The sequence below is a fragment of the Myzus persicae genome, unplaced genomic scaffold (assembly GCF_001856785.1).
Source record: "Myzus persicae strain clone G006 unplaced genomic scaffold, MPER_G0061.0, whole genome shotgun sequence".
NCBI classification, from domain to species: domain Eukaryota; kingdom Metazoa; phylum Arthropoda; class Insecta; order Hemiptera; family Aphididae; genus Myzus; species Myzus persicae.
In genome coordinates, this window is record NW_019101416.1 from 431,597 (window position 1) to 456,416 (window position 24,820).

The 24,820-nt window shown below is 31.4% G+C and overlaps 2 protein-coding genes and 1 long non-coding RNA gene across 4 annotated transcripts; all 3 read left to right on the forward strand.

Moving 5' to 3' along the window:
* The first annotated feature begins 43 nt into the window (after positions 1 to 43).
* LOC111029024 lies at positions 44 to 6,040 on the forward strand. The gene is made up of 3 exons (XR_002603964.1): positions 44 to 1,374; positions 4,673 to 4,811; positions 5,442 to 6,040. It is a non-coding gene; the product is annotated as an uncharacterized LOC111029024 (long non-coding RNA).
* A 5,152-nt stretch (positions 6,041 to 11,192) lies between these two features.
* LOC111029018 (lysosomal Pro-X carboxypeptidase-like) lies at positions 11,193 to 16,645 on the forward strand. Of its 2 annotated transcripts, XM_022307838.1 has the most exons (8): positions 11,193 to 11,428; positions 13,261 to 13,401; positions 13,648 to 13,997; positions 14,763 to 14,920; positions 15,094 to 15,266; positions 15,488 to 15,652; positions 15,719 to 15,906; positions 16,220 to 16,645. In XM_022307838.1, the coding sequence occupies exons 1-8, from the start codon at positions 11,336 to 11,338 to the stop codon at positions 16,473 to 16,475; spliced, it is 1,524 nt and encodes a 507-aa protein (XP_022163530.1). In that variant the 5' UTR covers positions 11,193 to 11,335; the 3' UTR covers positions 16,476 to 16,645. The 2 variants fall into 2 exon arrangements, with proteins under 2 accessions (XP_022163530.1, XP_022163531.1); XM_022307839.1 differs by lacking the exons at positions 11,193 to 11,428; positions 13,261 to 13,401 and adding an exon at positions 13,422 to 13,583.
* A 594-nt stretch (positions 16,646 to 17,239) lies between these two features.
* LOC111029019 (lysosomal Pro-X carboxypeptidase-like) lies at positions 17,240 to 24,169 on the forward strand. The gene is made up of 8 exons (XM_022307840.1): positions 17,240 to 17,576; positions 18,529 to 18,669; positions 19,333 to 19,622; positions 19,910 to 20,067; positions 20,706 to 20,878; positions 21,552 to 21,713; positions 22,496 to 22,686; positions 23,809 to 24,169. The coding sequence occupies exons 1-8, from the start codon at positions 17,487 to 17,489 to the stop codon at positions 24,011 to 24,013; spliced, it is 1,410 nt and encodes a 469-aa protein (XP_022163532.1). The 5' UTR covers positions 17,240 to 17,486; the 3' UTR covers positions 24,014 to 24,169.
* Positions 24,170 to 24,820: the final 651 nt, after the last annotated feature.

A 24,820-nucleotide genomic window follows, 5' to 3' on the forward strand; every position in this document is an offset into this window, starting at 1 on the left:
CCATGACATTGATACTCAATTATTAAACTTATAGATGTGATATTTTATACAAATCCGTAAAAGCCCAAATCACTGATACCACTATTAATCACAACATGGTTTCATTTCTTTCACTCTTGTGAAAATGTTAATTTCTCTATTGCTCAGAAGCTTATGAGTGAGACCATCGTTTCCTCTACAGTAATGTTGTTGTAAGAGTGTATGTTCAGTGAAGTAATATATTATACTAGTATCCATTTGTTAAATGTCGATGGTACATAGGTACCTACTACTTATTAACCATTAACATTTCAAACAAAACCATGTTACTGGGATTTGTTGTCACTATCTCGCAAGCCAACAGTCTATGTATTAACTATTTGCGCTGAGCACATAAGCCATACGTTTGAAGTATAATGATTATTTTTCGTTGAGTTTTCAAAAATAATTAGGCACATACACGCAAGGTGTACAGAATAGAAATGTATAATAGTAGACATCTAAGACGCTACAACGGTTATCGAAATGTAAGCGGATACTGAATCCGTGTTGTAATTAATCTTGACGAAAGGCGGTGTTTACGTGTTTCTGTAAAACTAGGTTTTACGCGTATTTTGCGTATGAAGTTTATTGATTTGAATGTAATTGATATACTACCGTGCTCAACTGAGTAACGTACATTAATTGTTAAGGAAAAATAATTACGTTTCTTAGAAATACTAAACCAGTTCAAATATGGTAATGAAATGCATTATTCATAATTAGTATAGCTAATGCTTGTAGAATATAATATTTATTGATGTTGAAATAATATTATAATATAATTTGAATATATGTGTTGACCCGTTTGATGGGTTTTCCGTTCCTATATAATATAGATTATAATAATATGTATACATACCTAGCATTGGTACTTGTCAGTTACCACCACGAATATAGGAATATATATTATCTAGTCCATGGTTGCCTTTACTACATTTCACCCCTCTATTTCGCTGTCATGTATAGACGTATAGTTGGTAAATAAATATATTTTAAACTTTAAACATAGAGAGAGAGAGAGAGAGAGAGAGAGAAAGACTGTGCTACATTGGCTTTAATAAGAGACCTAATTATTTTTACGATTAAACCGTATGCTTATTACTTAAATTAAAAATAATCTCATTATTCAGTCGTTACTCAACATAGTAAAAATGTAATATATTATAGTTTTAGAAATGTACCACGTACGTACAAACATTCACTTTTTACTCTAAATGATTTATAAAAATGTCACTTAAAATTAAATCTAGATTAGCGAAATAGTATTGAAAATCCAGGAATGGCGACACAAATTTGACTTAAATATATACTTCTTACAACTTGCTGTCGAATGCGGAAAAGCAGAGTATCGAAGTGAGTGTTATACAATGTATAAGTTTGTAATCAATATGTTAAATATTGAAATAACGAATATTATAAACATAATGTGTCTGAATGATATAATTTTAAATGTAAATGTTAGTAAATTATATATTGTATTCTTCATACTTGAGTATGTACACATTAAACAGGTTTTAAGTTTGATAATAGCCAATGGGTCAATTCTCTCTATTATTGAAAGTTATTACACAAAATTGGAAATTCTGAATAAAAATGTGTTATGTTGTTCTTTCGTAAGACTGAGAAAATATAATATTATGGTGTCCTCTTCAGATGATTTCTGCTTACTGTTTGTTTTTTCTTTTAGACCCACGCTCAACATAGACTAAAGAACAATTTTTTTATATTTATAAGTAACCTTAGAGTAAAATTATCCAATTAAAAAATGACGGAGAATAATATTTTAGAGGGTATGACAAATTGATTTGTCTAAATATTGTCTCGAAATAATTTATTCATTATTTAAATTAATATATTTTATTTTTTCTTTGAGAGTAGAATACAGGGTCAAATAATAATAAAATATAGTTGATTTTACTCTAAGATTACTCAAAAATCATAAAAAACAATTTTAATTAAAAGCGTTTTTTTCATGTTGCTCGTGGGTGGTGGATCTGAGTGAGAAAATAAACATTGTGGTGACATCCAATTTTCATAAAAAATTTCTATTGGCTAAATCTCACTGATAACATAAATAGTATTTGATATGCTTTGATGTTTTTTCGATGAATAAATTGACATTAAGTACAATAGGTAGTATCAAATATATAGTCATTATTAATATACGTTATATCTATAGTAAAAGTAGTTAAGAAGCAAGAATTTCTATGTTCTAATTATTTAAAGTGTATGGTTTTATGTAATGGAATACAGATTTTCGATAAAAAAATAAAATAAAAACAGTTTTTCCGTCTTTCCGAAAAAAATATTTTAAAAAGGTTTTAATATCATAAAACACCAAGAATTCGTCATGGGAATATTGAAATTCCGCAGTCTACTGCAATACATCAAGTGTAGGTCACTAGGTATAATTGTATAAACTATGAATTAGGTAGGTACAGGTGAATAATATAATAATAACATTATTATACATTTATTTATAATACTGAAAGTGGTTGAAATATGAATAACATGTAAGAAAAAGAGACAGTCAAGGATATTTACAGTCTACAGACTAAAACATTATAAGTGTAAAAAACTAATTGTAACATAACGAAGTCGGTATATTATCTAGGTAAATTTTATTTTTTGATATTAAAAAAATTAAATACATAATATACTATTTGATATAATATTCTTATTATTTACAGTAGTTGGTATTCCTAATAATATTAATATTGACCTTACAACAGATGCTGAAGTCCAACGAACGTGATACTAATAAATTATGTACATGTCAGTCGAATCAGTGACACTCGATGTGGCTGAGTCTTGACGGGGAACAGAACAATTATTGCAAATTTGATTATAAATGTATTTAGAACTTTTATCGAATTTTTTTTTTAAATTTAACTTTTGTTATTTATAATTGGTTTCAACAGTTAAGTATAAACAAGCAAGTTCAAACCATGAGTAATAAGATATAATCTTATGTAATTGTCAAGCTATCATAGTTTATACTAGCGGCTTTTATAATAAAAAAAAAGAAAGGAGAAAAAGATATAAGCTATTTACAAAAAAGGGCAAGAAGAAATTAAATCAAAGAGCCTACATGGTTAAAAAAAGATAACATATTATCAATGATATTCTTTGCCGATAAGAGAGGATATTTTTGGTGTTGAAATTTTATCGAATTAAACGACCAATAATTCACAATTTTAAGGTTTGTTACCTATACATATCATACATTGTAATATTAAATAGTGGCTTGGTGAAGCGCGGTCGTACCTACGCTCAATTTTCAGAAGCGCTTTGAGTGTACGCTAATGCCGGGGATATCCCGAGTGCGTCCCGTTTTTAATTTTTACCTTTTTCATAGTCCCAGTGCGTCCGCCGTTTTATCGACAAATTATATTACAGTGCCCGAGTGCGTCCTCGGTCCACAGTTGCTATAGGTATCTATTTAAGATATTTGAACACTGGAAACGGTGGGAAATTAATTTTAATTAATCTATTTGGCTTACCATTATTAAATCAAGTAGATTCAGAAAACTATATTATTGAAGATTTTATATTTATAATGCCAAAACATCAAAAACTTAACGAATTTATGGATAATATAATAGAAAATTATACAGATTCTGGAGTAAAATTTCCTATTTCCATGTGGGCTAAAATGAATAGAAGTTCTGAAAGGACAACAAATGCTTGTGAAAGCATTCATTCCAAGTACAACTCGTTATTTTATACACATTTTTGGAAATATTAAAAAAAATTCAAATCGATACTAAAATAGCAATCCGAACGGCCACACAAACAACAAAAAAACCAAAACAAAGTACGTGCAAGAAAATATTATACATCGAAGACAATATAAAACAATTTAATAATAATGAAATAACAAGATTCGATTTTTTCAAAAGAATAGCATTTAAACACCAGCTTATATAAATATATAATAATAACAAAAAACGTTTTAATAAATTGTACGCTAACTTAAACTTAACCGTGTAAGCTAGTTCTAATAATTATAATAAAAATAATATTTTTGGGGTGTAAGGCAGTTCACCTCCACGTGGTGCACCCAGGGTAATTATAAATGAACAGGACGCATTCGGGCTATGTAAAAAATATGACCTTTTTTTTTGGGACGCACTCGGATGATACCTTATTATGGACGCACTAGGAACATTAAAAAATGTACATTTCGGGACGCACTCGGGAAACTCCCCTAATGCCGACGTTGCTAGATCTCGGATGGATGACCACCCGGGTTTGTATAGCAACACATACAGAAAAAACGTGTTTCAACCCTAACACCATACTAACCTACTAAATATATATAAAAAAAAACCCTAACCATACCACCCCACACCTAATGGTTTATGTTGCCACGGGATCTCAAAAAAAAAAAATCAACAAATATGTTATTTATTTATTTTTCTTAATGTCTATATTTTTCAAAATTAAAACAATAGGTTTTAATAGTAATTAATAATACAATTGTCTTACTAGTTTTGGGTGAAAATTGGCTAGTATTAGTAGTAATATTGAAACTAATGTCTTATAATGATGTGTGTGTTAACGAGTAAGAGATGAATATTTTTTGCAACCCTGAAAGTTTAATTTTCGATTCCGGTTGATGTATATTATGGAAAATGATCTTTTTCAGTTCTGCGGCTCAAACGATTTTTATTCGGCCGGCAGGCATCAAAGTGGGAATCCCGCTACGCAGTGGTCGGAAAAGTGGAAATACCATGCAGCTAGGCACGCAATGTTTGGCAACGTTACCGTCAAAATCAAATTAATTCGTATGAACTTATCGATATCTACGTTTTACCTTTTATCCATTACAAACAATTTATTATATTATATTACTATTGTCTATATTACTAACTAGTAACTGGTATAGGAGAGGTCAGTGGGGCAGGGCTGCCCCCCCTCCCCGGTGGGTTATTCCTGTGCGGTTCTGTGCGAAACAGTCGGTCAAATCTAGGTACTGAAATGCGAGAAGAAAAGTTGATTGATATGGACTATTACCATAATATCGATAGAGGCGTTTTTTAGCGTGGCAGATGCGTGACAAAAAATATTATGTATGTGGTTCGTGCCGCAAACGTCGCTAGCGACTGAAATACATAGCTCGTGTCTTGCAGTCTATGCTTCAAAATATGCTACTTAATATTCTTTTCAAGTCGTATTGGGTTTATTTATTAACATAGACATAGCCGCAGACATTTACCTCGTTATTTCCCAGTTATGAATCACGGTAATTCGTAATTTAATTTAACTTATTCTCGGTAGATTGTACTCAAGTAGGTATTAATGTATTATAATTAATATGCGCACTCATGTAGTTTCCTCAATCCTACGAGCCCGGAAGTCGGAGGGGATCAACATTGATTTCATGTAGCTAATAAAATTGTTTAATTTATTTGCAGGTATTACCCAACATACGTCACACGCATGTTTTTTTGTTGGCTCCACGATCGTCTTACGAGTGTAATGTTGAAGATGTATTTGTATTCTTATTAAAAATGTATACTGTCGACGACTGTTACTGCTGGATAGCTACTCATCTCGAGCATTTATTGCCTATTTTTAGGCGCATATGATTATTGTTAACATTTTACAGATTGTATGTATTCAAATAAATGTTAAAAGAAAAAATGATCTAGGTACAATTAAATATCCTATTATCCCATTATCAAATTATTCTATATTCGAATTTAAATTGTACAACATTATCCGTGTTCTTTTAGGCCGGGCGCACATCAATGCAGTTAAAAAAGACTGCCTCGACCTCTTGTATGCAGTAATAACCTTCGTATTTCTCAGGTGTGCGAAAGGGGTGGGCAGGTTATTGCTGTGGATATGAAGTGTGTTGAACTGTCATGGCACTTGTTTTTCCCCGCATTGGTGTACGCTCGGTTTTAAAAGTTTTTTCCTGTATTTTAATTTTGAAGTGATGTAAAATATTACAATTTTAAAATGTTTATAACTCACTTAATAATAATTGAAATATCAAAAAAAAAAACCACCTAAAAATTTAAGACTATGTTTTTAAATATGGGAATTTTTACGCTAAACCAGTTTATGACAAAATTAATTTTGTTTTTGATTTTGAATTTTAATTGTGAATATTGAATAACTAAAGAGACTTGAAATTTTCACCAAATATTTATATATGAATTTAATAGACATGATTTAATTTTTTTGTGATATTTATAGAAAGTATTGAGCGCTTCAACCTTTTTAGTTTATTTTGTTTTATGTATGATAAAATATTTGTATAATAATTATGATTAAAAAACCTTGAATAATTAATACAAGGTTACACATAAGTTTTGTTTATACTACAATTAAAAAATATCAAAAATACGGGCGCCCGGGAATTGGGCCACAATTCACCTTTTTTTCCAAAGGTAAACGGTAATTGGGCCACTAAAATTTTAAATTGTAATAAAATAATATTTAATACAATACAAATTATTTCATATTATTTATTATTTGACTGACTTTATGTATCTAATTGTTTTGTATTATATTTTTAAGTACCTATTAGAAAATGTTTTTTTCATATCATTACAAGAATTGTATTTTTATATATTAAAAAAATAATAATTAGTATTAATAGTATTAATAGTATATTTGTGTGCTATACTTTTATGGTCCAATCTCCGGGTACACTTTAAAAATATAGAAACAAATATTTTATACGAAACAGGTAGTTAAAATGTGGCCCAATTCCCGGGCGCCCAAAAATACAATTCAGCTTAAGAACAAATAATATCGTTATCAGTGGATCACACTTGAACCACCTATATGAGAAACGACGTAAATCCATAAAAGGTAATTTTGAGAAAACAAGAAAAAACTGTTTTTACGCTACCAGTGATACATGGTTCTCTCTTTCATATTGATTATTTACAATGGTAAAAAATTAAATATTTTTTTTGCAAATGTTTAGGTACACGTCATGATCCGTCTATCATTTGATAACACATTCCACTCAATATCTCAATTTGTGATATTTTGTGACTTACGTCGTTTCTCAAACAGTTGGTTCACTTATAAATGCTATATTTAAAGTTATTTAAAAAAAAAATATTGTTATTATTATTTATTAATTAAGTTTTACTGAACATGGGTAGATACAACGGCCAACGGGTTATCTAAACGTAGATTTATAACTGTTACATTTTAAATGTTTATTTTACCTAGGATATGTACCTAATATACATTATACAAGTCAATTTTTCGGATGCCAATATGGTTATATATTATAAAGTTATTAATTATCTTATTAAACAAATATAGGTATATTTTATTTTATACATGTTTAAATTACATGTTACACTAAATTTCATTGATTTTTTCTTAGGTCTCTCGAAAACTCCATCAGTGATGTCATCATATGATAATTGTTTTGTTATTTCGTATTCTCTCAGTCAATATCCAGTTGTCATACAATTAAGAGGGATACATTTAAGGGAGGTGGAATGAGCGGTCCATAGTTAATAGGTCCATCGTCTATGTATATAATATTATGACTTTTTTTTACATTTTATGTTTGATTCTATAAAAAAATATATTTAATGTTGCATTGAAATAATTACAATATTCAAAAACATTACAAATTATCAAAAAAAGTATGAGGGCCGCTCCAATAAATATGAGACTCTGTGTCTATACGTGCAATGAATGAAAAAGATTTTGTTACTGTTGAATGGAATCATTGAATATATTTATTGTTAATAATAAAGTACCAGCGATTAGGTATGATTAGCGAAGTAACAATATGATATAAATAATAAGTATAAAATAGTATCAACGTGGTTGAAGTTTTTGCCAACTAATGAGTAATGACCGTTGAATGCCAACCCATGTTAACTGTGTATAATATATATATATATATTATGAGATTCTAGTGAATAAATATTTAACATGGTATTTTATTTCGTTTTAAATAATCGTGTTTGTTCTGTGTCAACTGCGATTAGACTCGGAACAAATTTTTAAATAAAACAATTAAAAACCGAATTCAACATCGTGCACGTGTGATTTGTGACATGACCGTTAAATTACAATTTGCTCCGTTATCGCACAATATAATTTGTATACTATTATCTAAGTGTATACATGTAGGAATACAAACAAACCATACGGGTTACTGTACGTTTTAAAATTTACCAAAAGTAATTTACTTTACACTTGGAAAGAATTATAAAATAGGTGATCACATTAACTTGTATTATTGTAAACATGGTTACTATATACTCATAATATGATTACTACCTCATATAATGATGCACTAATAAATATATACACGGTACAAACCCATTATATATGTTATATATATATTATACATAGTCCCTATATACAGCCCGAATTTATTTAGACCGATAGTTTTCAAGATCTTGATTAATTAGGTAAAAAATAATAATAAAAAAAATATTTCCATTTCCATATTCATCTGCAGCAGCTATTATAAAGGCCAAAGAGTAAATACCATTACTATTTATTAGTTATTCTTATGACTATTTATAATATAAAACGTCAAATAACATTTTATTATTTACATTTTTTTTTAGGTAATTCTATTTTACTGCTACTAGACAGTAGGTACACAACGATTGGTAATAACTTATATAATGAGTACTATTAGGTAATCTCATTTGAAAACTTATTTATTTAATTATTATCTATAGATACATGAAATTTTCACTGAATATTGGTGTAAGCATTTACTATACACCAAAACATTTTCAAAATATTTTGATTCGTGTTGAACTATTTATAGGCCTACTTACTTATTAAGTTTCTTTGACGGTTCTATTCAAAGATAATTCATACTCATCATACTAGGCAATATACCACAAAGTGGTGCCGAGATATAAAGATAAGCCACGGTCATTCAATGCTCCGTCGACCAAGGGATACAGTTCAATGCCGAACATCGTGGTGCAGACGGCTCCTGCGGGTGACGCATCCGATGTCGCGGTCTTTGCCGTCTGAAGCCACGTCGATACAGGATGAGCCGGTAAACGTGTAAACGGTTTCGGTCGAGCCGTCAAGTGGTCCGACCGAAATGATAGGGGAAAATTATGCCAGTCTATATATTAGTTCAGTTACTACATTTCGTTGGTTAACCGCTGCATGTTCGGCCGGCCGAAACGGATGTGCAGCGTGCGTCAAGCCTCGATCTCGCGGGCCCGCTTAGACGCCGTTCTAGTTCGACGTCGGACATAATATAGCAGTTCGCGGTTCGCTTCGGCCGACCTCGTCCTGGACACCGACATCCTGGCTTGAGTTTCGATCGAGATGTCCGAGTTTTAAGACAGCCGAACTAAACCCCGCTGCAGCAGTGCACGCGAGTTTGATGCAGAAGCCTGCAGTAACACACCGGTGTGAAGGACTCGGTAACCGCACCGATTGAACGCAATGAGCGCCGCTCAACGTGGAAAAGGACGAAGCGATTCGTCCGACGCTTATTTTGCTGCGCTTGATATAGGCACCAATCAAAAAAAAAAGTATCATCGAATCGAGTTACAGCTTTTCGAACGATAGTTGAAAAAAAAGTTATAGACACATTATAAGATTGTTATACTGCGAAATTCAAATACTATTATGACTTATATAGAATATAGATAAATAATATTGTTGTTGTATGTTACCTATATTAAGCTAATTTTTTTTTTTGTTGATATTATTATATTTTATAAATTCATCAGTTCGATATGATACAAAAAAATATAGTTAATGCTGTAGCTTTTCTGTTTTAATCTCATTTTTATATTTTACTGAGTTCTAGTAAATTATTTAGTCATGATACCATAATATGGCGATGCACAAGATCATATAGTTGCTAGAAATAGATGTCTCTTCGGGCTTCAGCACTGAACATACCTAATAGGTAGATATTAGCTGTTTTTAGCCAACTATTATTTTGACTAGATTTGATTCGAGTACGAGACACGTCATATTGCATAATACCTACATGGCCATATTATTCGATTTGTGTATGATAGTTTGATTACTTTTGTATTTTGTAAGTTGCAACTTTTGTAATATTGTGCTTAAATGAGAGGTTGTTTTATGTATGTATATCACTATCACCTACGGAAACGTGAAACAAAGTTTTAACGGAAATGCAATTTTAAAATTTCGGAGAACAGGACGCATTAAGATCTTACAAGTCATGACTCGTATATATGATACTGGTATATGACCAATATTATATTAGTGGTAAATTAATATTATTGACATTTGATCATCCAAGTTGTTTTACAACTCCGCTCATATAGTCGTATAATCTTTAAATAAATACTTATTTACCTACTCGTTAAAAATTCAATATTTAAGTATCAAGCATCAAAGTAGTCGAAGCACTCCGAAAAAAGCTTTTTTTTAAAAAGGAATTAAAAATGTATTTAATCTCTAGAAAAAGACAATAATTGTGTAAATATAATTTTTTTAAAATGTTGTTTTTGACGACTAATAATTATGTAAATGCTGAATACTAAAAGCTAAATCAATAATAAAAACAATTATGTGAAACAATTATTTTCAAGAACGTTAATAGTTTTTAAATAATGAGTGACTTACCTTAAATTGATTACCCGGTATATAATATACAAATAAATAATATAATACCTCTGATCTACTAATGCAATTGTATTTACTGTTAATTCTCAATTTTCCAGTACCTATATCATAATTAAAACAAATTATTTTCATATTGATTACAATTATTGACAGTGATCTCAAAAATAATCATGGATGTACGATTACCCTTTCTCTAGATGCAATTCGATTCACATTGACCTACCGGCTACGGTAACAATAATGTTTCATACACAACAGTTTGTCAGATTGGAAGTAATAATGCAACAAGGCAGTTCAAGTATAAAATGTACCTACAATTGTACAACAGTGAAATAATGATAATAAATGTGTAATGTTCGGACGCGTATACGTTATGATGTCAAAGTACAAACTACGAACGACTTGCAACGGTTTTTGTGTTGGTACCTACCTATCACATGTGGCTGTGTCGGATATAATGTTATCTTATTATTATTTATTATAATAATCTGATGTGGCCCGTGTTCGTCTGTATACGATTATTATTATTATTATTATTAATTGAGTTTAATCGGAATGGATAAAATATAATTGTGCAACATTCCCGTTACCAGACCTGCGATGCGTTCGTCTCGAGGCGGACTTATAATAGTTTGTGAACGAGAGTAGTCTGCTTTTAAATTGAAATCAGCGCGGAAAAAAACGACACATTTGTATACAAATCAGAAGGAGTTCAATTGTGTCCGGAATGTCGTTTACGGCGTGCTTATCATATTTGGCGATAGCTTTGCACTTGGTTAATGGAGGGTACGTGTACAAAACCGACTATTTCACAGTACCGGTAAGTGAATATACAATTATTATTCTGTAATTGGTGATCAGCTGTAGAAATATAAATAGATAAAATCGATATCGGTCAATATTTTATCAAGTGTAATGAACCGAAAAACAACTCAATAAGTGGTTGGAATAATTATTGCGTTTGGTTTAAATATTAAAATAACATATATCTTAGTTCACCAGCTGGTGTAATAAAGTAATAATCTAATACTCTTTAAAAAAAAAAAATGATAAAAGAAACTACTTGCAAGTCCTATGTTTAGTTGTTGTGTTTGGATAACACCAAAGTACTTGCGGAAAGTAATTTCTAAACACTATCACTCCACTCATCAATAAAAAACCTTGATGTACTGCAATGTTTGATATATTTTTAAAAATGTTCATTATTGACAACCATTAATCTACCGTACCTATTATGTGTTTGTTATATTTATTACAAAATGTACACAGAATGTAGGCATTTCAATACATTTTTCATAGTAATGAAGTTGTATACAAGTCATTATTTTGTTAATGTACAATATATATGTTTGTGACAAAATGAAGCAGTAACGGAAACAAGCATAAATTAAAGTTTAACATTTAATGCAATTTAAAAGTTTGTTATGATAAGTAAATATTTTAATTTATATAGAAGAAATACTCACCTCAATAAAAGTATTTGAAAAGCTATTAAATATTATAATCACTATGTATACAGAAAATCGATCGGTTACTTTATCTTATGTACATTAGGTACCTAAATACCTGGCAGTGGTGAATGATAGCAAGAAATACCCCACATCTTGGTGAATAATTCAATTAAATTTAAACCAAAATAATTATTTGTTCATCTAGAATCTAGATTTTAATGTCATTCGAATACAATCTAATACTCAAAATACAATTATTCAGCCTTCTTCAATTTTAAATGATTAAGGTTTTAAAGACGCTGAACACTAAAATTCACAACAAAATACTATGAGAAATAATTAGTGGTGAAACTGGTGGTATCTATTTTTTAAAAAAGAAGTAGTACTGCGAAAGTCTGAAACATTAGTATCTTCCTAGATAAAATAAACTGATAGTTTAATTAATTGATATATTCTGTATTTTTTATAAAATAAATCATTGCCATAACTATCCCACTCTACTTGTGTCCAATTATCGTGAACAGGACTTTACTATACTTAAGTCAAAGACGAGTAATGATTTGAATTATAGTTTGCCTTGGTTTTGTCCTAAAAAAAAAAATGAATTGAATGACCTAGTGTACATACTACATAGGTATATCACATATACTCGTAGTGTCATTGTGTATCAACTAGGTGAAATTATTTACTCGGATTTACATTTCAATGTGTGAAAACTACCTTTAATGATTAGTTTTCTTCATTATCTTGAATAAATAATTAAAGGTTAAATACATACATAAAACATTCTATTGTTTCTAATTAACAATCAAACATTCTTTTTGTTGCCTAAACAAATACCTGTTGTAAAATAAAACATTTAAACCGTTTGAATTTATTCGATAATATAGATATTAATTTATAAATTTAGTTTTAGTTTTTGCTTTTGAATTTAGGACATTTATTTCAGCTTGGAAATTAATTAAATACAAATAATTAATATTATATTTAATGAATGGCATGCATGTTTTTCACTATACTGCTTTAGAAATATTAATGCGGCGCAAATAGAAAATTAAAAATAAAAATGTATATACTTATAAAACTGTTAAGGTTTTTCGAATTTCTCCGCGTTATGTAACTTATCATATAAAGTCACCAATTTTTTTAGTGAATTTATTGAAACTTTTTTTAAAAATATTTTTAAAATTTTTTCTAACAGGTAGACCATTTTAGTTTTACAAACAATGACACATTCCGTATGAAGTACCTCATAAACGATACGTATTGGGAACGAGAAAACGGACCAATATTTTTTTATGCCGGCAATGAAGGAGCTATTGAAATGTTTTGTGAAAACACGGTAAGATGAAAGGGGTTTGATTTGTGTTTCAGATAGTCGACAAAAAAAACCACAAGTCAACGGATCAATAATATCATACACGTTTTGGCGTCCAAAGAGTTTCAAACGTTTATCAAATCCCAAACACTGTTTATTTGTTTTCGTTTTAAGCACAGAACGTACATGATAATGTTATGTACCACGTTAGCATACCTATACATATAACCACATACCACAACACGCTCATCGCAATACGGGTTTTCTCAGGGTTTCATGTGGGAGATAGCCGAAGAGTTCCGGGCCCTGGTCGTGTTCGCCGAGCACCGTTACTACGGCGTTTCGATGCCTTACGGCAATCGATCGTTCGACGACATCGGCCGGGTGGGCTACCTGACCTCGCAACAGGCGCTCGCCGACTACGTGGACCTGATCACGTACCTCCGGCACAACGGGTCGTACTCGGACCGCGATCTGTACCGGGCCGGCGACATTTACGACACCGGCGTCGACGGCACGCCTGCACCGTCCTCCGCCAATCCGGTGATCGCTTTCGGCGGATCGTACGGCGGCATGTTGGCCGCCTGGTTCCGTATCAAGTATCCAGCCATCGTCGAAGGGTTGGTGGTCATATACCTAATGGTCGTGGTCCCTACTCGCCTGCTTGCGGTTGTCGTGTTACGGCTCGCGAGTGCCGATGACCGGACCCTGACTATAAAATATAAGATCTTCAAGCTTGTATTGACATCATGCTTTATAATATTGAAAATTTACGACCTCAACACAACTCTAAATTACATGTTTACGGGAACTCATAATTTGACTTTTACGGTAGATATTTTTGTTAGGTGCAGAAGCGAGGTTCGAGTCTTGGTTCCTATATACGAGTTATCATCGGCTTTAAAAATTCTTATTTCCTTTACGGAAAAAACTTTTTTTTACTTATTTATGTTATGCATTTTGCCATCGTTATTAAAAAAATTTCAAAAATATAAAAATGTTTAGATAATATGTCTACACAGACAGAAATCTCCCCAAAACTCTTCCAAAACCTTATGAAACTCACTGAACAATAATTTTAATATTATCTTTCATAAATATTGCTCATAGAAAAGTACCTATCTACTTAGAATATTTTCTCAATAAATGTGGTAAAAAAATTAATGTCATACTGAAGTATGAGTTTAATTTGTTTAGTTTTAGTTTTTAAATTCTGATAGTTTAGAAGACAATTTTATCATACTTTCTACAAAGTTTTTAAATTGATAATAATCAGAACGAATTTGGAAAACAAAACATAATACAATCAAAATATATAATATATATATTATATTGGTTATTGTGTAGTCATGTCTTGTAAATAACTTTTTTTTATATATTTATAGTGCTATAGCGTCGTCTGCACCGATATGGCAGTTCACTGGTATGACGCCGTGTAATGCTTTCTACAGGGTCACGTCATCGGTATATACAGATACGAGTGCCGAATGTGGTTTGACGATATTAGCGTCTTGGAAAGCTATTGATAACGTTACAAAAACGGGTAATGCATATTTCATATATTTATTATTATTATAGACAATTTAGAGTTCACCGTGAAATATTTTATTTTGTACTCTTTTCGCCCGATCGGATTTGTAATGCGTTACCTACATGTAATGTAATAATTTAATGTTATACGCTTTGTAATTTCGTCAAACGTATTTCTTATGACAGTCGATGGTAAGGCGTGGCTATCTCAGAAATGGAACTTGTGCTCACCGTTGATAAACAACGATGACGTCTCGACTTTGAAACAGTGGGTGTCTGAACTTTATGTGAACTTGGCCATGATAAATTATCCATACCCTGCAAATTTTTTAACACCATTACCCGGCTATCCCGTTAAGGTAAGCGCTATACTTTTTAAAAGTATAATAACATACCTAATTCGAACACTATACAACTAAACATCTGGGTCACAGGAGTGAGAAATGAGAATTTTGGTGGATAAAACACTTATTTTTGATTGTTTAATAATTCTTAATTGGTATACAAATTACATTTAATGCATGAATGTATAATGATTAAGCGGTGTATTAACTATTATGTGTTCTTATGTATGTCACAGGAAGTGTGTAAACCAATGAAAAATCACAAAGAAGATGAATTTACTCTTTTGGGATCAGTCTTCAAAGGTTTAAGTGTATACTTTAACTATACCGGCACATCTCAATGTTTAGATATTTTGTCCTCTTCTGCTCCTACACTCGGTGAAAAGGGATGGAACTATCAAGTAATATAAAATATTGGAATACGCGTTTTGTAAAAATAAATTTAATTTAAGTTATCTACAATTTAGAGCTGCACCGAAATGGTTATGCCAATGTGTTCGAATGGAATTAAAGATATATTCGAAAAAAAGCCATGGAATTTTGAAGAAAATGCTAAGTATTGTTTTGAAACTTATGGGGTCCAGCCTAGCATTTATACAATCGAGAAAACATATGGTGGTAAAAATTTAAACGCTGCCTCCAATATAATATTCAGGTAACTATTAGTTATAAGTTGATAACGTTTAATGGTATTTTATAACCTAAACCTCAAACTGCAAAGTATTAGATGTAAATTGAAATAAAAACATTTATTTTAGTTTGGAATATTATTGAAGTTAACAGTTTTACTATATTATGTTGTTTGAATAAAATTGAAAAGAACAATGACAATTCAATATCAGTGCATAACTAGTTATTAGTAAATATTTGATCTCTGAACCTTACCTTACCTAACCTTTTAATGAGTTAAAACTCTTAAATATATTATCAATTTTGTCTACAAAATTACATAACTATAATAATTACAGCAATGGTTTATTGGATCCATGGTCGAGCGGTGGAGTGTTACAAAACATATCGAAGACGGTGCTCGCTGTGGTAATACCAGAATCTGCGCATCATTTGGACTTGAGGGCCTCCCATGCCAAGGACCCAGAAAATGTGATTAAAGCCAGAAAATTCTATAAGAATTGGATTAAAAAATGGATATTCCACTATCAAAAACCTCCGATACGAGGTTCTAACAACTCGTTCGTTAAACAACAAATAGTTCTTACTATATAGACCACCTTAATAATTTTACATAATGACAGAATTGATAATTCACTATGATGTATTGTTATGTCAAAAAATGAAATACCTTATAACAAAATGTGTACCTATATTCTTATCTCAAGTATCTATAAAATGTCAATTGTTTTAATAAAATATTCAACGCCATTTTTTTTTCTGAAGTCCAATGCTTATGATTGTATATTTAAGCACTTCAACATGTACTGTAGTAGTGCTGTCTAAATATTGTGCTACAATGCACTAGTAATAAGTAGGTACGTGATTTCGATTTCCAATGGCATAAATATTGACATGCCACAAGATTTAGGAGACCATACTACCCCATAATACCCGTGTATTAATTTTCGTCAATTAGGTATGTTAGGTAAATAAACGGATATGTTGAATTTGCTTCTCTTAAGGCTTACTGCAATGTCTCATCAAGGAATTAAAATATGTCTTACTTAGTAGTGACTTTAAGTGCAGTGGCACGATTGTATAAAATACTCTAAATACTCTAAAAATAATATAATGATTATAGGTAGATACAGTTTGATAGAGTGGGCCATCGAGTTAAATTTAACAAACTGGCACAAAGAAATATGTATATATAGTTGTTATGATTTAAACGGGCCATCTCAATTACAATAAGTATTTGGACAAACATACCTAAATAGCATATCACATTCTGAAGTGTTTCTTTCTTGTTATATTTACACAATTTGAAGTGCCAACGTTAATCTTATCAGTTCTGTTATTTTGTAAGTATTCGAAATATACCGAACTTCTCATTAAAATGTATATTGTATCTGCTTCACGCACTACGAGTGAAGACTACCTAGCTGGTGTAATATACACACGTCGTTCTGCTAATACTAACAGAGTGTACCTATATAAAATATATTATTGCAAGTACTAGTAAATAATTTATATTTATTTTCGATTTCCGTTTGGTCTAAACGTAGTTTTATTGTTATTAATCGTTGTTGCTGTTGTTGTAAATAATATTCTAACAACTTTAATATGTTTATTCTTGCGTGCTCACAACTGTTGATGATATTTGTCCACGCCACCAGTGGATATAACTACACGACTAATTACATAACTGTACCGGTAAGTAAAATAACGATAAATTATCAACAATAGCATGAAAAAAAATCTAAAATGTTTGTCTCATTATTTAAAAACTAGTAAAATCCAAATCTACCATATTACTACTATTTTTTTATAATTAATCTTCAGTCAAGCTGTCCCATACAACAAGATACACTTATCATTTTCAAGATTTAAGCCACGTTGAACCCAGTAATTATTATTGCTGTACATACAATACGACAAAATAATACATATTAATATTATTATTTAAAGTAGTTTTTAACTTTTAATCACGCATGTGCATTATACATGTTGACAATGTTGTTTCGTATGAAATTTTATCAAATTTGATTATTGATTATTTTGTTGAAGCGTTTCTAAGAAATATTGGTGCTTGAATAAACTCTTCAAGTCAAAAACTCGTTGAACTATAACTGTTTGAATTTTAACTTATACGTCATATTTTATTTTTCAATTTAAATATCTTTTCACTCATAAGAAAGACTGACACCACATACTCACTTTATATGTATTGATTTAGGGACACAAATACTATTCAATTTGTTAAATCGAAATGTTATTTATGTTAAAATGATTAATGGGCTATAATAAAAATACATTTTATTTAAGTTGATAATCTGAATCAGCCAATTAGGTCTCTCAAGTCTAGTTACTAAAATTTAAACCTTGAATAATTCGATGGATTTTTAAATAATCGACTGTTCCTGCAACTAAAATAGACAAACTTTATCCATAATACCTACTTTAACAGAAATACAATACAACTGAGTAAAATTATTCCTAATGTAACTAAATTTAATATGGGTTATGCATAATATTTTAAAATGTTATTAACAGCTAATTACTATAATATGTAGTTGTGTAATAAAACACAAAATATGTAGGAAAAGTAGAACTCTACATACGTATTATTACATACGAATTATTAGGTACTTGATTTTTTTACCAGGTTGATCATTTTAGTTACACCAATGATGATACATTTGAATTAAAGTATCTTATGAATGACACATATTGGGATGTCAATAAAGGTCCAATACTTTTTTATGCTGGTAACGAAGGACGAATTGAAGATTTTTGCGAGAACTCGGTAAGTTTTGAAGTTAATATTTCAACTCTTACAAACAATGAGGCGTTAAATGTTCGTTTTAGGTTTAAAGTGCATATACTACTAAGTATACGATAGCATGGTTTATATCTATCTTGCATAATATATAATGATTGTTCAAACTTTATAAATTTGTATCAAGATGAAATAAATAGTAAATTATTTTTTAAGGCTTCTTCCTATATTATAGTAAGACATATATTTTCATATGAGAATGGAATTAGGTATTATTATTAATCAGTAAGTTATTTTAAGACTATTCATCCTGGAATTTGTACCTCTGGTTGGGATGTCTGCGGTCATTTCAATAATTTTCCGTGATACAGTATGTTATTGTAACACGGCGCTCTGAATAGGCAATTTTGCTTCATCGTTGTCGTGGATCCATTTTCCAATAGTAATGTCATAATAATATTATTATGATATATTTTTTAAAAGCCTACTATAAAATTACTCCATCGTCCCTTTATATTCATTGCCGAGCCATCGGATATTATCCTCATGATATAAGGCCTTGATAAATCGTCTAGAATTGTCGCTATACATATTTTATCAATAACGGAAAACAAAACGGTCGTGGTACACACTCGTATATTTTTGTACGCAAACGCAAAGCTTATAATTATTTATCTACACGAAAAATAGGGCTTTATGTGGGAGATATCAAGAGAATTCCAGGCGTTGGTCGTGTTCGCCGAGCACCGTTACTATGGCGATTCCATGCCTTACGGAAAGCATTCGTTCGATGACAGAGAGGCGTTGGGCTATCTGACTTCACAGCAAGCGTTGGCCGACTTCGTAGACTTAATAAAGTATCTGCGTGAAGACCCACTGAGTATTGGCAAACGTCCCAACCCGGTATTCGCTTTAGGCGGCTCGTACGGAGGAATGTTGGCCGCTTGGTTCCGCATCAAGTATCCCGCCACAGTCGAAGGGTCGGTACAAATTATGTAGATAAATACAGTGATAACAAGTTATGATAAGATCACTTAAACAGTCGATGGTTGATATTTATTTTGAATTTAAGAAACCTTATCTCACAAGTGACTTTGAACTTCAAACATTTTTCTCGGTGTTATTTAGCAAGTCAATGGTATTACGTTATTATTACAATATATTCTTTTATACTTTGTTTCCACATAATACACTTACATTCTACTTAGTACATATTGTGATGTTCATCTATACTGTTGTTTATAATTTTTTTCGCATTAAAAATTAGAGCCATAGCTTCGTCAGCTCCGATATGGCAATTCACTGGGATGACACCGTGCAACGATTTCTACAAAGTGACATCGTCGGTTTACAGAAATGCCAGTGCTGAATGTGGATCGACTATTTCAGCATCTTGGAAAGCCATCGATGACGTCACCGAATCCGGTAAATTATTTTGTAACATTTCGAATTGAATAAAATACCAGTAAAATGTAAAATATCTAAAATATCTAAAATATCTAAATTTTAATGTTAGTAAGTACTTACTTTGTTTTAAAGTAGGTATATAACAATATAGTTGAATATAAGTTATCATTCATTAAAATTACTTACTATGACCTAACTTGTTCGCTCTAACTAATTTACAAATCTAATAACATGCGTGACTTGTGTATTATATAAATTAACCGGTTTATTCTATTTTAGCTTTTTTGAACTTGTCCCATATTTATGAATAAAATAAAAATAAATGTTCGGGATTTTGTTAAAATTTTAGCTGATATAATTGGTTCATCATTTCAAAACACTAAGAAAACAATAAATTAATAACGGGCTTGATGCACTTCTATTATTAAAAATGACCTATAATATAGGTAGCGGTTTTTTACAATTTCTTACTAACTAAAACCAGAAATCATTAAGGCGTTGTCTTGAATCATATATGACATATTTAAATACAAGTGTAATGTGCAAACACGTGTTTACTTAAATTATTTTGGAAGGAGTACCTACTTACTACCCACTAATATAATATTATAATTTATAAATTATAATTATTGAACCGCTTCTACGGGTTTTCACAGATTCTGGGAAACAGTGGTTAACGGACAACTGGAAGCTATGTAAACCTTTAGAGGACTCCGACGACGTGGCACAGCTAAAATCTTGGGCCACTGACGTGTATGTAGCACTGGCCATGGTTAACTATCCTTATGAGGCTAATTTTTTGGCTCCTTTGCCGGCGAATCCGATCAAGGTATTGATATATTGAGTGTTAATAATTTAAAGCTATATAGTTGTTTAATACATAACCTTATTGAGTCAAAAGTTTTGATTTTATAAATAATTAAAAGTCAAGATTATGTTGCAAAGTTATATCAGTTTTAATATATTAACAGGTAGGAAAAGTTATACAAACCTAGTTCTTTCTTTGGGGGAGGAGAGGGGGGGTCAAAAGTAAAAATTCTCAGTAGCCGAGGTTCGTAGTTTTCTTTAAATATTTGTAATTTATTGTTGGTTCCTAACTGATTAATTTCAAGAATATATTTTACTTAAAGCATACAAATATGTTTCTTATTTATCATCTCTGACAAACCTAGTAACATAGTCCTCAAAGATATTTTTACTAACATCTATCATTTTAAATAAATATCACTAAATTAAGGTAGGTATTTAACTTTTTATTTCTGTTGTTTTGAAAATAGAATTTGACAAATTTTGACTTTTTATCACGTTTGGTTAATTTTTTTCTTTTACTTAAAAAAAAAATTTAATGAAATTCACATAAAAAACTTGGCAACTATTGTGACTTAACTGGAGGAGTTCCCTAAATATTGCCTTACGTACCCAGTCTTGAATCGATGTTGACTGGAGTGTCGGAGTGATATTATGGAGTTTACAATAAAAATACCATTAACTTGTATCGTTAGGAAGTGTGCAAGTCGATGACGAATCACACGGAAGACGACAAGACGCTCTTGATGTCGGTGTTTCATGGGCTGAGCGTGTATTTCAATTACACCGGATCGGCCAACTGTTTGGATCTGTCTTCGGCGTTCTCAGACGATATTATGGACGGATGGGGTTATCAGGTGAGTGCAGCCCTGTTCAAGCACATCTAATCATTCTGTTAAATGAGTAAATAAACATGACATCATATGACATTTATCTACTATTTAGTGAATATCGCTTTTTTGTAACTGTATGAAAACAACCGTTTATAGAAATAAAACAATTATGAATTATAAAAAAATATCAATAATAGTGAAATTATTGAGAACAAAATATACACTATATGGGTTTATGATTATTTGTAGTTGTCTTGGCTGTTAACCTTTGTTATCATAATAATATTACGCTTTCCCTGGAAAATATTATGAAATAATGAAAGTCTTCGAGGCGTTTTTAACATAACAATATTATATTACGTATGCTAATATTAGTAGGTAGTAATTATCCACATAATATATATTTATTTTACAGTCTATAGAACTTACCTATATATGTAGTATGAACCCAGAGGCGCAACTGGGGGGGGGCATATGGGGCTTAGCTCCCCTGACTACGATCCAGCCCCCCAAATATGTCCTTTATTGATTTTAGATGCCCATAGGTTATTTTGAGTTAATATTCTGTTAGGATGGCCGTGCCTCCCTCATAATTTTAATCCTAGTTGTGTCTACCCATATGAAGTCTTACCTACTATCTTAGCTGACATTTCTTTAAGTTACAACTCATCGATACTAAACATCTATAAATCATAATAGCAAACGTACTAACTGTTAGACATTGCCGTTGTTCTATTAATAGATTTAATAATCCGAAATAAAATGTGAACATTGTTAAACGACTACGCGGGTGGGGTTTTTTCCAGGCTTGCACTGAAATGATAATGCCCTTATGTACTCACGGAGGCGAGGACGATATATTTGAAGCGTACCCGTGGGATTTCGAAGGCTACGCGGACTACTGTGAAAATCGATACGACGTCAGACCGACTACAGACGACGTCGAAAAACAGTACGGAGGCAAAAATCTCAAAGCAGCGTCCAACATCATATTCACGTAATGATAATCTTGTATTATATAGGTATTTACATCATACGAGGACACGAGGTGTGATCACAAAATATCGGGATTTTACTTTTAATAAATACAAAAGTTAAGTTACACATTATTTAATGATATCTCCTTCAAAATACTCTTCTCCAGACAAAATGCAATGGTCCCAGTGTTCTTGCCATTTTTCGAAAGTCCTTTGGAACTGCTCCGAAGTTAAGATTTTGAATTTTGCTGAAGTATTCGCTTTGATTTCTTCTACATCTTGGAATCGTAGTCCTTAGAGTGCAAATTTTAATTTTGGGAAAAGAAAAAAATCACACGGGTCAGATGAGGATAATAGGGAGGGTGCGGGACAACAGGTGTTTCTTTCAGCCAAAAATGCACTTATCGACAGTGCCGAATGGGCTGGCGCATTGTCGTGGTGAAGAATCCAGGTTCTCGTCATCATATTTCTGGGTATTTTTTACGAACTTTTTCTCCTAAACGTATTAATACGTCTTTGTAGAATACCTGATAGACTGTTTGTCGATGGGGTACAAATTCATAATGAACAATATTTTTAATATCAAAAAAACAACCACCATTGTCTTTTTAAATGAACATATCGAAAACGCAAAACAAAACAAACTGACTCGATTTAACCAAGTGTTGATTTAAACTGAGATAAAATATCGACTTGGGTTTTGTTTAAAATATTCACTAATACGTGGGGAATAAATCTGTATAGTATATATAATTTAAAACGCTATCGTGCCTAGATTAGCCGTAATAATATTTGTCCCGGTTATTTTTTGATCACACCTCGTATGAGTAAGAAACGTCAAATTTTTCAGAAAAATTATCCACTGGATAAGTAAATAAGTTGTACTCTCCTAAACGGGGTGTCCTTATTTGAAACACAGGAGTTTGTATTTCCACAGGACATTCCTTAAGTAGTACGAAAAATCTCCTTAAAAAGTTAATTTTAAAACAGGTAGGTACCTATTATTAAAAGTAAAGTTCATCGTAAGCAATGTGCATGTTACCTCCTGTAGACTTCCCGGGAACCGATTCGGTGATTGGGTACAAACTCGAAGGCGTTAGGAAACAATATAATAATGTATTTATCATCAATTGTTTTCTTAGCAATGGTTTATTGGACCCGTGGTCCAGTGGCGGCGTGTTGAAGAGTCTTTCGTCGTCTGTCAGGGCGTTGTTGATACCAGATGGTGCGCATCACTTGGACTTGAGGGCGTCAAATCCCAACGACACGTCATCCGTGATCCATGCAAGAAAAACCATTAAGCACTGGATTACAAAATGGATTTTTGAGTACAGATATCGAAAGTAAACGGACGACTATTGGTTCGCACTCCACAGTCAATCATTCCATGTCAAAACATACTCGAGCGTTTCGAACATGCATAAATTATTAACAACCTGTACGATATTTCTGGTAAAAATGTGTACAGTAAACTGCTATGTAGAAATATATAATATATTATTATATTTAAAAATTATTGTTTTGATAAAAATGTGATCGCCAAATCTGATGATGATGTTGCGATCCGTCTGGTATCAGTGGTATCCTAGTCCCTAGATCGGATACCAACTATAAAAGTAGGGAAACCGTACTACTACCGGCTTTATTATTATGAAATACAATTAAACAGTTAAATGGCCGTTACAACTCACAGCAGGTATTGTATTGAACAACATGTAGTTTTAATGATAAAATAAAACATTCTTAGCACAAATAATAATGCCACTCTCCGTTGTGTTCCAAGTAGTCTCGGGGTGACAAAATGACTTCATGTCTTCAAATATTCGGATAAAAAATATTCTAAGAGCTAAGAAACAAATTATTGTGATGACTGGCCAGTGGCACGAAGGTGTACAGACTAAGATACAAAATAACCGACTCTAATGCGACTTTGTAATTAAATAGGTATGTGCGTATAGGTAATATCCAATAGGTACCTAGGTATACGCATATATGGACCTCTGGTGGGATTACGCACATCAGCCAGAACGACGCTAAATGAGCCTCATAGTGTATTTTAATGCACACCACTAACCAATAATTTTTAAGTAATTAAATTAAAAAAATTGTCCTTGCAAAACAGTTTTTAGTATGTTGTACATTAGTAAGAAGGAT

Coding starts and splice junctions, on each gene's coding strand:
- LOC111029018 (XM_022307838.1), top strand. CDS start 11,336: ATGTCGTTTACGGCGTGCTTATCATATTTGGCGATAGCTTTGCACTTG. Junction 13,998..14,762: donor TATCCAGCCATCGTCGAAGG/GTTGGTGGTCAT, acceptor ATATATTTATAG/TGCTATAGCGTCGTCTGCAC. Junction 14,921..15,093: donor TGATAACGTTACAAAAACGG/GTAATGCATATT, acceptor TTCTTATGACAG/TCGATGGTAAGGCGTGGCTA.
- LOC111029019 (XM_022307840.1), top strand. CDS start 17,487: ATGTTTATTCTTGCGTGCTCACAACTGTTGATGATATTTGTCCACGCC. Junction 19,623..19,909: donor TATCCCGCCACAGTCGAAGG/GTCGGTACAAAT, acceptor ATTAAAAATTAG/AGCCATAGCTTCGTCAGCTC. Junction 22,687..23,808: donor GCGTCCAACATCATATTCAC/GTAATGATAATC, acceptor TTGTTTTCTTAG/CAATGGTTTATTGGACCCGT.